A 15,834-nucleotide genomic window follows, 5' to 3' on the forward strand; every position below is an offset into this window, starting at 1 on the left:
TTAACAATTATTAAAACCATTTCCTTTCCAAAACTTTTTTAAAAAAACATGGCTGTCTGTTTATGGTTTCAAAATGGCTATTTATTTTATAATTTAAAAAGAAAGTCACGTTGAAAGAAGACTAATTTTTTTATTATAGTTTCTTTTAAACAAATTTTAGAATGTGCAAGTGAATTGACATCTGTTCCTTTATAATTTATATAAAAAAAGTTATTGAAAAAAACAAAAAACAAAACGTGTTGTGTGCTGAATTTTCATTGAAAAAAAAATCTAATTTTTTAAAATCAATTCTAAAAGGTTAAAAAAGAATTTGCTAAAAAATTGTTTTAAATTTGTCGCTATTTGTTTTATTTTATTTTTCCTTCATTTTACTAGTGGAGAGAGGTGGGGGTCGCCCGGTTGTAAAATACGCTTAAATATGATATTTTAATTTGTCCAGATTTCGTATATATTATTATGGAGTTGTGATTTCAAAAGTTTAAAAACAAAAGCATTTGGGTGCCATCAGCTAGAATCAAAACCGAAATCAAAACTGTAACAATTTTGTCAATTTTGACCCCTTTTTTGTCCCATTAAAACTATTTTAACTGGCTAAAGACCCATAAAAGAAGGGTCCATAAAAAAATCCAATAATGTGAGGCCCCTAGCGCCGCTCTGCGACTTTTAGTTTCGGAGGAGATAGAGTTTGAAAATATGGAGACAGACAGACATATAGCCTTTTATATATTAGATTTATAATGTGTTTTAAAAGTTTGCAACTACCATGGAATTTTCACAGGTTCTGCTATTATTATTATTATTATTATTATTATTATTATTATTATTCGTCTTTTTGTCTCGTGCCTGAGTTAACTGTATTACCTCTCTGTAAAAGATTCATAACAAAAACTCGTTCAGTTGCAACAACTGTCAGCAATTTCCCTTAATCTCTATTAGTGCCTAAAACTAAACAAAACTTCAATGAGAAACGTTTCCTTTCTAGAACTACCCGTCTGCAGAACACTACCATAGAGCTGCTTCCCAGCTGACTATAACACCATTGTTTCCAAATTCAATGTGAACCAATTCTTGTTGAACTGCTCTCTTAGATAATCAAATTCTGCCAAATCATCATTATCTCCCTGCCCACTTGGCACTCATTGACCCTTATCTTCGAGTGGCCTTTGAGCTTTGATAAGTGGTGACTCCCAGTGGCGTAGCAACTATTTTTGCCACCCAGGGTGGTCGTAAGATTTGCTCCTACTCCACCCCCGTTTGCGATTGATAATCCGTTAACTTTCAAAATTCCAGAAAGTCCTCAAAATTTTTATTTTCTCTGGAATTACAATCAAGGATCTAAAATCCATTTAAAAACAGTTATTACACACATCAAACACAAAAACTTATTTCGACCTTAAAATTCATTTTAGTATAAAGTTTTAAAAAAATTTTTTAGCTTTTTATTATTTTAATTTTTTCTATTCTCTATTTTTACCTCATATGCCCCACCCCTTTGCTACATCACTGGTGTAAAAAGAATCTTGGGATCTCTAAAGTGAAAGGCAGAATTTTTGCTGCTAGTCGGATAAGTTGGAGATATTTTCGTTGAGGGATACAATTGGAATAAGTTCATTATTTGCATTGTTCCTCTTCAGTCTATTGTCCTCATCGATTGGTTATTAGTAAGGTTATGACAAGAGAGTATTCTTATCATTGTTTTGTATATCCGACACTGTTAGACATAGTTCATCAATCGAGAACATTACTCTATCTAAAAACATATAAGATATTAACTGATATATACTCGAGAGTCAAAATAACAAAAAAAATATTATGTTATCATAGGTCTAGTTATTAGTTAGTAAGCAATCAAATAAACAAGGAAGGAGGTTCATATTATTTTTATTTTCCATCTTCTTATCTCGTGCTGAGGTTACACGTTTCATGAATGACTTCCAAAGAAAGATTTCTGCTCAGAAATTACTCAGAAAATGTTCAAGAATATTCCAGAGTGTTTTTTGATATATTAAATTAACATTTATTCACATTCAAATTCTTGAATTGAAAGCCATTTTTTTAATGTCAGAAGAGTTTCCGATGGGTAGCTATTCTGTACAAGTTCTGAAGATGAAGCATTTTCAGTGGGTAGCTGCTATGTACAAGTCCTAGACTTTATAATTTTGCAGGCAAAGAGCAAAAGATCCTTCTCGTGTTGACACGAAAAAATTATGTGCTGGAATGCTAAAGGATTCAATATTTTTATTGAGCAATTCTGGTTTCTGGTTTCTGGTTGGTTGCTAACAGAACGTGGCTCCATTTGATTCGTCAGTTCCTATCTCCAGTGTCTATAAGTAAAACCTTCTAACTTTCGGTGATCATACTCTCCTCTTCATATCAAAAAATATTGCAACACAAATAATAACCTATTTACATATTCTTGCATCAAGGGAGGTAACTCTTCAATGAGTTATCTCCCATATTTCCTTCCTTAATATAGAGACTACATATTATCAAGATTAGTATGAAATATGATTCCCTCTACGTTTGTCAAGAGAACAGGCTCAACACGACCAACTTGCATAAACTTAGGAGAATCCTGGAAATCACCTGGGTGGACTGCATCTCAAATAAGAGTGTCTTTAATCAGGTTGGTATCCCAAGCATGTTTCCTTTTGATTATCCAATATCGATTCCAGTGACTTAGCCATGCTAGGCGAATGGACAATGGAAGAATCTCTAAAGATATTCTATTCGGAAAGCTCACCACCAGCTCCAGACAAGCAGAAAGAGCTGTCCTATGTTACAAGGATGTTTGCAAGCGAGACATGAAGGTAGGTGGTATTGATCCTGTTTGAAGTTTGGCAGTCTGTGACTGAAGACTGCAATTGCTGGAGAAGTACTGTAAGGACATACTCCAAGAAGAGTGAGGAGAGGAGAGACTAGCATTGGAACGAAAGGAGAGAGTATAGATGACAAAGGGATGCATCAGAGCTCTTAGAACCAGATGCCACCTGCATCCGTGGCAACTACAAAAGAGTCTGTTAAATTAAGATATTCCTGCACAGTCACAGCAGTTGCTGTAATTTGGTAATGGATTAATTTTGAAGTGCAAAACTATGTTGTATCTGGAGACAGATGGATGCCAACAAAGGGTGTGGATTAGAAACCAGAATGAAGCCATCTCAACTGAAAGCTAGCAGACCCTGTGTGTGACAGCAGGACTCAGCGCCGGCCCACAATTCCAAAGAGACCCAGACTTGGTTTCAGAAGGAGTACTATGACTTTGAACCCTTCTCTCACTGGCCGCCTCCTCCCCCGACTTGAACCCGTTGGACTACTTCGTTTGATCATATGTCAAGAACATCACCAACATGACCCCCCCCTCCACAAAGATTTTTAAGTGGCCTTAAATGTAATGTCATATATATATATATATATATATATATATATATATATATATATATATATATATATGACATTACATTTAAGGCCACTTATATATATATATATTTGGAATTTATTTCTGACAGTATATTATGTATTTTGCTGTTTGTTAAGTTTTAAAAAGTCCTTACCATAAAGATGGTATTTATTTGCTCCCCCACTGAGCAAATTAGGCACAAGGCCGTTTTTAATGTGAGGTAAAAACCAGCTCCCCTAAAAGGGGTCACTTTGGTTACCAAAAATAATAATTGTCCCAGTATAGAGGGTTTCCCCTCCATTGACTGGTACAAATTATCTTAAGTGCAGTATCTGCCGGAACAGATACTACACTTTGATCTTGGTCAAAAGTCCTTACCATAAAGATATTCTCTTGTTTCAACTCTTATTTGGGCTCCATCACTTGGAAACAAAGTGTATTTATTTGCAGTCAGACAAATAATGTTGTTTCCCATATCATAACCGGTGAACTGTAAAAAAAAAATTAAAATTAAAAATTAAAAATTTTTTAAAAATAAAAAATTAAAAATTAAAAATTAAAAAAAAAATAAAAAAATAAATAAAAAATAAAACCGATTTGAAAAAAAAAAGAGTCACATTTTATTTGCATCTTTTGTTTTCCTCCCTTTTTCTTTCTCTTCAGACTGTTTTTTTTTTTTCAGAACAATACTATATGGGCCGTGCTGAAATAACAACGTTATCATTTAGAAACCTATTATGGGAGGGAAAAGCGTTCTGTAACTATTCTTTAGTTTCACCTAATAAATTAATAAACAAAAGATAGAGTTAAAATTTAATTTAACTTGAAAATTCTATCTAAAAAATAGTACAGTTCGTTTCTAAATTTTGTAGAACTGATAATTAGTATTAATTGAAGTTTTTTGACTACTGTTCTCATTTTCGTTGTTATTCCAGGTGCTTCTTAAGATATAGTCGACAAATCTATTTTTAAATATATAGTTTTAAGGAAACACAATATTATGTGCTTAATAGTCATGTCGAAAATAGTAACATATCCAAAAATTAACAAAAGTCATATACTAGAACAACTGCTATTGTGTTTTAAGTAAAAAAAAAAAAAATGTCTATTGCTAAAGACAAGAACTATTGCAGCTAGGAACAAGTAATCTAAAATATTCGTTTCGTAGTTATGTCCCCTGCGTGTAGACTCCTACTGTCTGCTTTATAGCGTCTAAGAAAAATGCGATTTTACCCAATTTTCCGTAACAATGATTTTTAACTATAAATAACTTTCTACTCGATTATTTTTCGTAATTTTTGGATATATTACTATTTTCGTCATGATAATTAAGTACGTAATATTGGTTTTGCTTAAAATGACACATTTAAAAAAATCGATCTGTCGACTGTGTTTTATAGGTACGTGCAAAATGAATAGCCGATGCTCAAAATGTATAAACATTTTGACTCCTCCCTTTACTTAAAAATGCACCAAAAATCAGGAAATTAACCAATTTTAAAGAAATATCCAGTATTTATCAAATAATGATCACGAAATATAGTGAACTCATTATTTTTTATTTGAATCTTAGTGGAAATGTATTATTTTGTTTAAGCAAAAAAAAAACACCTTTACTAATAAAGTTATGGTTTTCAGTAGTTAAAAAAAAATGAATGAATTTATTTTTGCCTTTTTTATGAAACTAAAGCATCGTAAATCGTAACAATTAAAAAAGAATATAAATTTTTATATTAGATCCACCTCCAAAATTTTCTTTAAAATAACGACTTGTATAGGTTTTCGACTATGCCGATTAAGAAAATCTCATTTAAATTTTGTAGTCTTTGGCAGATAAAAGACCTGTATTATGCACTGTAATTCACTAGCCGCCATGTTTGTATGCGTGCGCGATAAACAAATCTAGGTAAACTTTTACATTAAGTACAATGCACCATTCACATTCAAAAGTCGTTCTTAACATGGGGAGGTTGGGGGTGTCTATTCTGAAAGCCGTTCTTAAATGAGGAGTTGGGGACGTTTATTCAGAAAGCCGTTCTTTACATGGGGAGGTTGGAGGTGTTTATTCCGAAAGCCGTTCTTAACATGAAAGTTAAAAAAGTCGTAATTGTTTTGTTTTACATGCATGCGTATTACTAATTCTACGGTTGTGAAAAAATGTCTGCCAGGAATTACAATAGTTATTACGTTGGATTTATATCGCGAAAACTACTTGTCTCTGCAAAATTTAAATGAGATTTTCTTATTGAGTCGAAAACCTATATGAGTTGTCACTTTAAAGAAATTTGTGGAAGTGGACTTAATGTAAAAAAAAATAACAAAAAGAAAAATTATTTTTTTTCAGGAACATCACAAAAAAAACTCTAAAGTTCGATATAACTCTAAGAAAAAATTAATTTCTCGAACTACCGATATTATCCTTGAATTAATCATTGTTTATTCAATATTTTCACACAAATAAATTATAATTGCTAAATATATTTCTACTTTTTTTTTAGATTACATGTTTTTATATATAAGATTCTAATGTTTTCTTTGCTTGAATGAACCTGTAACTTTCAGCGTAACATAATTTTTATATAATCTTGAAAAATGAAAAATAAAAACTTAATTTAAAATAAAAACTTAATTTCAAAGCAGGAACACAAAAAAATAATTAAATTTAAAAATGGGAAAAATTATACTAACGTTCGCAATAGAAATGTACGGATGAACGGCTGGGGGAAAAAACAGACTCCCTACCTCCCTCCAACTACCTGAAGTCATTTTCAGACAGCTGTTTAACTTTCTGACATTTTGAGCTTCCGTATAGACAAGTTAAACTGCAGACCAACGTAATGCGGGTACTGGTCTCCCGCATGCATGCATACATACATACATACATACATTTAAACAGACAGGTGAGATTTATATTATAGATTAAACGAGTCTTGAAGACGGTTTTATATAAAACAATTTGTTATTTATTAACTTTTCTGTCTGGAGACAATTACTGAGAGAGTAAGATATAATTTCAGTCTTCTTTGTTTTAAGAGCTCATTTTTATTGATGACCACCGATTTGCTTCCAATCGGCTACTGTCACAAAAACTCCCACAATGCTATTTGTCATGTGATTCTCATTAATTCTGATGCTATTCTCGTCAATGTCAAATTTAACCTTCTGAACCATTGTTGGTCATTGCTTCTCCCAGACCAATCCAAACCGCATAATAAAGATAATAAAAATAGAATACTGATTCCAGAATGTGTATAATTTATTCCTCAAATAGAACAGTTTTGCACCATTTTTATGACCTTTTACCAAGATTAAAATCAATATATCAAGTTAAAATCAATATATCAAGTTAAAATCAAGATATAATACTACAAAATCTTATGTCTAGAATACTCATTCTAATTTTTAGCAAAATTTATCATGTTGCATTGTTATCTCTAATAATGGAAATAGAAGAGATGACGTATATTATATATTTGTTGTATCATAAAGGGGATCGTGTGTGATCGTCTAGTCAGAGTTAATGTCGTGTGTGATCATCTAGTGGTCCAGTCTATTAAATGATATGTTCATATGCCGTTGTGTGTGTGTGTGTGTGTGTGTGTGTGTGTGTGTGTGTGTGTGTGTGGTACATGTCATGTATTTTTCAACATACCTTCTGCGTCTTTGATGTTGGTCCATCTGGAATCATCTCGTCTTGGAGGGGAGACTGGTACTTGTTTTAGACGAATATTCATTCACTCCAACACGATGAATTGGTTTTATAGTTTTTTATTTCCCTTTCCAGATGTCTTGCAGAATGGATGGAAAGTGAATCTGGCTTGTGTGGTTTCTTGGTCTCGTTTCTACACACGTCAGCGTCCCTCCCCCACCAGCGAAGGGGAGGAGACAACGGTGAAGCCGTCTGTCCTCTTCTAAGTCTAAACCAAATCTCTACAATTCAGCTAACCTGATCACGTGACTCACATGCAATCCGATCAGCTGATCTTGACTTCCGGTCAACGTGTCTCAATATAATTTACACACCTCCCCCTCTCCCTCTCTCTTGATCCATTCTCTAACAAGCATAGGATTTTGATTCTAGAAAATCTCTCAAACTTAAGAGATTGGAAGAAATTGAAATTCAAGAAACCTTGCTTAATTGATGTCTAATGACTCTGGATCAAATTTAATGCAAATCTGAAATATTTAAACTATGTGAAAATATTGTATACAATCTGTTCATCTCATTAACACTTATCCTGGAGTAGCTGTTGGCCTTGATAAGTAGTGAATATATATTAAAATTAATAACTAAAAAGAAAAAAAAATAAGCGTTTTATGATGCATAGTAAAATCCGTTTCTACTTACTGGGAGTTCCTTTTCTACTGTCGTAACCATAGAGGGTTCTAACTCAGCATTGTTTTCTTCTTTTGTCGATTTTATAGGTTTAGTTGGTTTCGGGCTCGTAACAGGTGATCTGTTTGGCTTTTTTGCTTCAGGTTGCTCGCCCTGGAAATAAGCGGTTATAGTATGACAGTATCTTTTTAAGTTCTATATTTATGATGCAATAAAATGAACGCAGACAAACAAGGCACACCTCAAAAGTACATCTTCAAAAAACTATCACATTTTGTACCAAAAAAGGCGCCAAACAGGAAAAAGATGAAAATGGAAAAACAACAAATCGCTTTGATATATTTACATTAAAGAGAAAAATTCCTTTCCTCTCACTTAAAGTTAACACTTGATGCATCTGTTTCTTATAAAAAGAGATATTAGGCAGTCAAAAAGGAGGATGTCAGAACCAATGAATATAGAAGTAGAACCCCGGGATACGGCATTAATCAGTTGCAGGGTTGGGACCGTAGGTTGGTTGGTTGTTTTTTTTTTTTTTTACGGCATATCAACCCTTTTCGGGTTATTTAATGCCGAATCCAAAGATTTTGAAGAAAAACTTTTTAATAGAATATATTTGTTGTTTTCAAGTCGGTTTCTATTTAACCCATTGTTGGAACCCTAACAGGTACTACCACTCTGGGTCAGAGTGGACCTGGGAGCAATGGTAATTAAAGGGTGGCTCCACACTCCCCAAAGCCCACAAGCTGGGGCCTCACCACTGGATATAGTTTAAGGTCATATCCAGGACCCCCATTGAGGGACTTTTACCCTCTGCAGAGGAGCAGTCGGTGTATTCTAATGCCCCACCGACAGGGCCAGTTGGGACCATAAGGTGAAATAGCCGTATGACGGGGCATAAACAGAATTTAATACAATACATATTAAAAATTAGTAACAAAATATAGTACAGTGTATAATACACATGTATATAAATCAAATAACATCATAAGGCAGGGCAAATACCGTAACCAGGGGCCGGAAAAAACATTGTATTCCACATCGTAACCTTAAAAACGTATCCCGGGGTCACCATATTCCGGGGTTCTACTGTAATGCCCCCTTACCTCCAAGGAGGAGATGCATATAAAAGGAAAGGAACAAAAAGCTACTAAAAATTTACTTATTTACGCATACACACATATGGACAAAATAAACGTAGACAAGTACACAAACTTTCTGTAACTCTATGATCCAAGCAAAATAATTTTTTTTTTTTTAATTTATGCAAACAAAATATGAGATGCCTTCAATAAGTTTCCAGACTTTTTTCGTATGGATACTTTTATTGATAGTACACACATGAAACTCTAGTCCCCTACAAAGTAATCTCCCCCGGCTGCAATGCACTTGTTGCACCGTTCTAACAACTTCTGAAAGACCCCAGGGAAGTCCTCTTGTGTGAGCGTGTCAATGACCCTCGTCACAGCCTCTTTCATCTTCTCGGTTGTCTCATAACGACAGCCTCTAAGGTCTTCCTTGAGCTTAGGGAATAACCAAAAGTCCCAGGGATCAAGGCCTGGACTATAGGGAATGTGAGGAACTCTCTTGATGCCCATCTTGGTCAAATAGTCTGTGACAAGGATGGAGCTGTGGACTGGTGCATTGGAAAAAACTTGTGCAAATCTTCTGCATCTTCAGTTCCTCACAAATAATTGTGTGTACAGTTCCCACACTGACATCAAACTCTGCACTTATTGTTTCTATAGACACACCATCCATGAAATTCATTTGGCCAATCAACTCTAGTATTCTGACTTTCTTACTCCTTCCACACCTCTCACCATCCCTCACAGACTCTCTGCCTTCTTTGAATCTCTTATGCCACTCAAAAACTGATGCTCGATTCATGAAAGATGGTCCAAAAGCAGTCTGAAGCATTCCATACGTTTTTATTGCATTTTTTTTTTCAAGTTTAAAACAGAATTTTATTGCATATCATTCTTCTAAAGTGTCGTCACGTCCAGATTGCATTTTTGAAATTCACCAGCTGGGACAATCTGATTTTAGTAGGGTGTATATCAAGTCCTGCTGTAGCTGTTCATTTGAACTTAAACTCATAAAAATTGGTCAATCATCTCATAAGATGTATAGCTATAACATACTGGATTTTCAAGAGTCTACGACAATTTTAAATGCATGTACAAAAAAGTCTTCTTTTTTCTTTTTTTTACATAGGCATCACCACTTATCAAGGTCAAGAGGCAACTCGAGGATAAGGGTTAAAGAGTGTACAGTAGAAATTGGACAATATAGTAACCGTTAGTAATGGAGATTCAGTAAATTTGTTAACTTATATGGAACGGCTCATCAAAAATTTGTTTACGTTAGACTTGAACACAACCATATTGTAGTCAGCCGGAAAGCAGGAAAACGGAAGACAATTCCATAGGCGTGCAGTTCTAAGAAAGAAGCTTTGCTCATGGAACCTACGTTTAGGTTTAGGCAGAGATAAAGAGTGGGGGAAATTAGTGATAGTGTTTTCTGCTGGACGAGTGTTTCTTGTGAAAGTTTGGCGAGGGGGGAGGCTATAGATTGGAGCTCATCCGAGCACTTGCCATGAAAATAACGCTAAAGCAGAGACAAATTCGCAACATCTCTTCTGTGAGATAGAGGTTGCAGGGAAGAGAAAAGGACATCCCCTACGAGGCTACAAAGTCTATTTTGAACTCTATCAAGGCAGGATAAGTCCTTTCTAGCAGCTCCTGCCCAGATGTGACAACAGTACTCCATCCTTGGACGTACTTGGCTCTTATATAGTCTGGAAACTTATTGAAGACACCTTGTACAAAAAAAATTCATACTTTTTAATTTTTCAAATATATTAATCTACTTCAAATTTTCTGTAATTGTGTAAATATATAAATATATTTGTGATATGGAGTGACTATTTCCCATCAACTAGATCTTTATGTGGCACAGAGCCTTCAGATATGAAGGTTAGTTATCAAAACCAAATCATTGTGATAATTGGAAGCAAGAACGTTCACTCAATCATGCAGAAGCACTTGATCTCACATCTATTTCTATCTTATGGTGAGTTCTAATCAGAATTGGAAAATATTATTCACAATTCAGTTATGGCTGTATGTTCCGTGATAGAAGCGTTGATTAAAGTTTAAAGTGAATACGGATGATAAACTATATTCATTGTTCTGAAGATGAAGTTTGACTTCGAAATATATTAATGTTAAACAATAAATATTGCTTATCCTTCACAACTGCATTGTGATTGGCTTACAAACATATAATACATACATATTCATTTTATTAATCACGATATTTTATTCATGTATATTTGATTTTAATGGAACGGTTTTGAAAGTGGATCGTTTTTTTTAACAACAAGCGATACCTTTTTGGATGCTTTTTTATTCTTTTCCTTTTCTTCTTCCTCCAGTTTGAGAAACTCCTCATCACGTTTTTGGGCTTTTAACGATCCTGGGCGAATGAAATCTCCCTCAGGAGGAGACGGCTGTTCTTGTTTTGTTGGACTTTTGTTTTGAGCTAAAAAATAAAGACAACATAAAGACAACTCAATTGTCACAGTTGTAAATCTCGTATCGCTTATCAGGCTCAAATACAACATCAGGCTCAAGTCAAAATCCGGCTCATCCAGGCTCAACTCAAAAGCAAGCTCAACTTAAAATTAGCCACAGTTGACAATATTCATCTGTTCTTTGGTAAGAGCAAATATAACAAATATGTTTATATAGATATTAGCCAATAATATTTCTTAGACAACTATATGATAAATTACTCTTTAATTAGGAAAAAGAGCAATGAAAATATAATGATCAGTTACATAACTAAGAGATGTATATAAGTTAAATAATTTATGATCCATTCTTGAAGTGAAGCGATAGTCAAAATATTTGAGATTGAGATTGTTTGTTTTATGGCACATCAATCCTATATGTCCATATTTATTTCATCGTCTCCCTAGTGCTTCCATGAAACTGCAGGTATTGATGGACGACCGAACAAATGCACAATGTTATTGAAATATTTTATATTTCAATAGCAGAAAGAAAGTTAGAAGACAGATATTTGAAACAATAACAGATGTGGAATTTGCGATGGGTCAAACATTGTAAAGCAAGTTAAAATATTTATAATAAACAAAGAGGATTGTAATAACAAGAAGGAAATATTTGAAACAATAACAGTTTGGAATCTAGTTCAGCAAAATAATGTTAGGATAATATCTACAGTTAATAATAGCAAAAAGATTGACCTTTTTACGTAAGTGTCATGTAAACAGAAACCACAGTTTTGTTATATTTAGAGTTTTCCAGATCGTCAGTTTACAGGGGATCGGCTTGGTGATCGGTCGTCACTTTTACGTCCATGGAAGATCTAATGGACGCATTTAAGAAAGATGTACAAACCAAGAGAAACGTTTGCAAACTCCGAGACGAGAAACAGCAATAAATAAATTTATATAAAATATAACTTATTGTCATGATGTTTCCTTCGAAGAGAAGTATCTTCGTTCACAGCGTTTTAACCATCAGAAGAGAAGGAAGCAAAATAGGGATGTCGCCTTTTTATCTATGACAATATGTCTAATTTGTAACTAGCGCACACACGCACCCACAATGTATGTTACAGAATTATTGAACGCTGTACACACAGTAGACGATACTGCCACTAACAATTACACGTTTGCATAAACATATTTGTATATGCATTTAACAGACGATACGGTCCGTATATTTATGCATACATCACAGAGACGCGTATGGATTCCGTAAGTACACACACTATACGATACGGCCCGTGTAATACAATCAATGAATGATGTATTATATATTCGTTTTATATACTACAGTATGCTACATATACGTTGAGCATATATATATATATATATATATATATATATATATATATATTATAAGCTCTATTTCCTTTTCGGTTTTATTGAGCTTTTACATCTGGTTGAGATTACTTTACTTGTAAATATTAACTCTTTAATATTTATAATATATTTTAAGTTTACCATTTTTGATTAACTTGGTAAACTTATTGTAATTTTTATTTCTTTTACATATATATATATATATATATATATATATATATATATATATATATATATATATATATATATATACCCGTTTTAGATACACATTATATAGACCGCTATATAACATATACGTACGTTTTGGTGCCGTACGTATGTATACACACCAACCTATGCGATATGTTCATTATTTATGTGTACACGAATGTATAACAAATGATTTCTCTTTCTCTGACTTAAGTCAGAAGAGATACTACACCTTAACCTCAGCTTGAACCCAATAAATCATTTTTTTGCCATACAATATATTAAAAAAATAGTGATTTGATAAATTCTAGAAAGTCATTTAATTGGATCTTTGTCTTTCCCTAGCTTGAAGCGATTTATTTGTTCATCAATTGTGATGTGGGAAACATCTAGAAGATACTATTTTTGTATGCATTGTTGTTGTTGCAATAGTTTTGGTATAATATTAGTCATGATCACAAAGATTTGGACGATTATATTTATAGCCAGGAGTGATATGAACGAAATGATTAGGTACTAAATATACCGAATCTCTTTGAATTTTTGCTTTTTGTCTTGACACGCGAAAAGAACTATACACCGTTGATGCTGACTAGATTATTACTACCATTTTTTACCTCGTAAAGCTTCTCTGATTGGATCGACACTGCCAATTTTTCTCTGAGATGACAATATGAAATATTCACGATTCAATAATGTAATTTCTTCTAGAGTTATTTTGCTTTTGGATCATTTTTCTATCATAAGAATGGTTCTCCAGTTAAGACTAGTATTTAGTACAGTCGATTAGAATATTTTTGACTGAGTAGTTGATCGCAGAAGATGCACCAAGGTGCAGCTTGCGCTTTGAATGTTAGAAAAGTCTACCCTTTCCTAACTCCACTTAATATGCCTTGTCTTTAATCGGGTAGCAGTTCCACGTTTTCTCCTCTAACTGCAGATTGATGCTCATATGATTCGTTATTTAGGAACATATCACATATTGTTTGCTATCTTCTTCTCATGTATTAAAATAGCATAGTAGCACAAATAAAATCACAACCATACACTAACTTCTAAAATAACGACCATCCACTAACTTATAAATCATGCCCATATACTAACTTAAAAAATTACGACCGTATACTAACTTAAAAGATTACGACCGTATACTAACTTAAAAAATTACGACCGTATACTAACCTATAAATCACGATCATACAATAACTTATAAAATCACGACCATACACTAACTTATAAATCACAACCATACACTAACTTATAAAACTACGCCCGTACACTAACACATGAATCACGACAGTATACTAACTTATAAATCACGACCGTACACTAACTTATAAAATCACGACCTTACATTAACTTAAAAAATCACGACGGTACACTAAATTATAAATTACGACCATACACTAACTTATAACATCACAACTGTACACTAATTTATAACATCACAACCGTACACTAATTTATAAATCACGATCATGCACTAACTTATAAAATCACGACCGTACACTAACTTATAAAATCACGACCGTACACTAACTCATAAATCACGACCGTACACTAACTCATAAATCACGACCGTACACTAACTTATAACATCACGACCATACACTAACTTATAACATCACGACCATGCACTAACTTAAAAAATCATGGCCGTACATAACCTATAAAATCACGGCCATACACTAACTTATAAATCATGATCGTACACTAACTTCAAAAATCACGACCGTACACTAACTTATACGAGAAACAGTTCACCTCCTAGTGATGTTACTTCAGATAACAACATTTAGCTTGATACTCCAACAGATTTGATGAATTTTTGTCCTGTGATCTGGTAACACCAAGAGACCTCAAGAAAGAAATTTGTAACAAATGTGGGAATATCTTAATTAGGACAGTCCCTAGAATAAATGGGGTATTGTAGGCATCGAGATGATTCTAATTAAGGGTAGGATAGACATTTTTATTTCGACCAAGAATGAACAACGATCCCCCTTTTTTTTCTCACAATTTTGTCTAATTTGTTTAAAATATTTTTTTCTAGTTTTCTAAATAAATATTTCAAAGTGTGGTATCTGTTTAGATAGCCAAGTAAATAGAGACTGCCAAAAGCTAGTCTTAAGTACTTGCACAAAAACATAAATCATATGGTATTACTGGAAGTATACTTAACATAATCTTTCTTAGATGAGAGAAAAATCCAGGTTGTCCTTGAAAAATGTACAGCTGAACCACAGGATATAAATGCAGGTGTCAATCCTTCGACCTTTATTATTCTTGATATTCATAGACGACTTTTCTGATATAATCTTTACTGAGATGGTGATATTTTTTTATGATACCATGCTCTATAGCACTAGAGGAAGACCTCCAGTCTGAAGTGGAATGGTGCCATAACTGGTTAATAATGTTCAATGATTGCAAGATGAAGCTTATTTCCTTTAATAATTACAAGAAACCATTTCAACCATTGATTTCCATGGCTAATGATTCACTGCCTGGAAGTACTTCCTTCAAGCTCCTGGGGTTTAAATTCACAGACAACATGAATTGGAACAAATACATTGGCGTAATTGTCAAGGCTGCTGCAAGGAATGTGGGCTCTCTCTCTATCATGCTAAAAGGCTACTCACACCTGAGAGTATCCTGTATCTCTACAAGACCACTGTTCGCCCATGCATGGAGTATTGTTGCCACATCTGGGCTGGTGCATCTGCCACTAGTATCTAGAGAGGGTTCAGGAAAAAGTCACTAACCTAATAGGTCCTGCATTATCAACTAAACTCCAACATCTGTCCCATCGCCAAAACGTGGCATCCTTGTGTCTATTTTACAAGTATTTCAATGGCAAGTGCTCTGACAAACTCAAAGCACTAGTACCCCCTCGTCGACAATACCCTCAACAAACCCAAGCAGCAAAATCCCACCTTACACTGTAGAGATCCCTAGATGCCATAAAGCCTTCTACTCGAATAGCTTTTTTCCTCGGACTGCTGCACT

The 15,834-nt window shown here is 33.8% G+C and overlaps 1 protein-coding gene across 4 annotated transcripts in view; it reads right to left on the reverse strand.

Annotated features, from left to right (window-relative positions):
* LOC145285868 (sperm-associated antigen 17-like) overlaps window positions 1–15,834 on the reverse strand; it is a 234,465-nt gene that overhangs the window by 129,596 nt on the left and 89,035 nt on the right. For all 4 annotated transcript variants that reach the window (XM_080134316.1, XM_080134314.1, XM_080134315.1 and 1 more), the window contains 3 exons: window positions 11,131–11,282; window positions 7,749–7,889; window positions 3,779–3,890 (listed from right to left, as the gene is read on the reverse strand). In XM_080134316.1, the coding sequence (XP_079990442.1) occupies window positions 3,779–3,890; window positions 7,749–7,889; window positions 11,131–11,282 (405 nt within the window). The remainder of the gene's footprint in view (window positions 1–3,778; window positions 3,891–7,748; window positions 7,890–11,130; window positions 11,283–15,834) is intronic.

Source organism: Euprymna scolopes, chromosome 10, assembly GCF_053919585.1.
Source record: "Euprymna scolopes isolate OS-2025 chromosome 10, ASM5391958v1, whole genome shotgun sequence".
Taxonomy (NCBI): Eukaryota; Metazoa; Mollusca; class Cephalopoda; order Sepiida; family Sepiolidae; genus Euprymna; species Euprymna scolopes.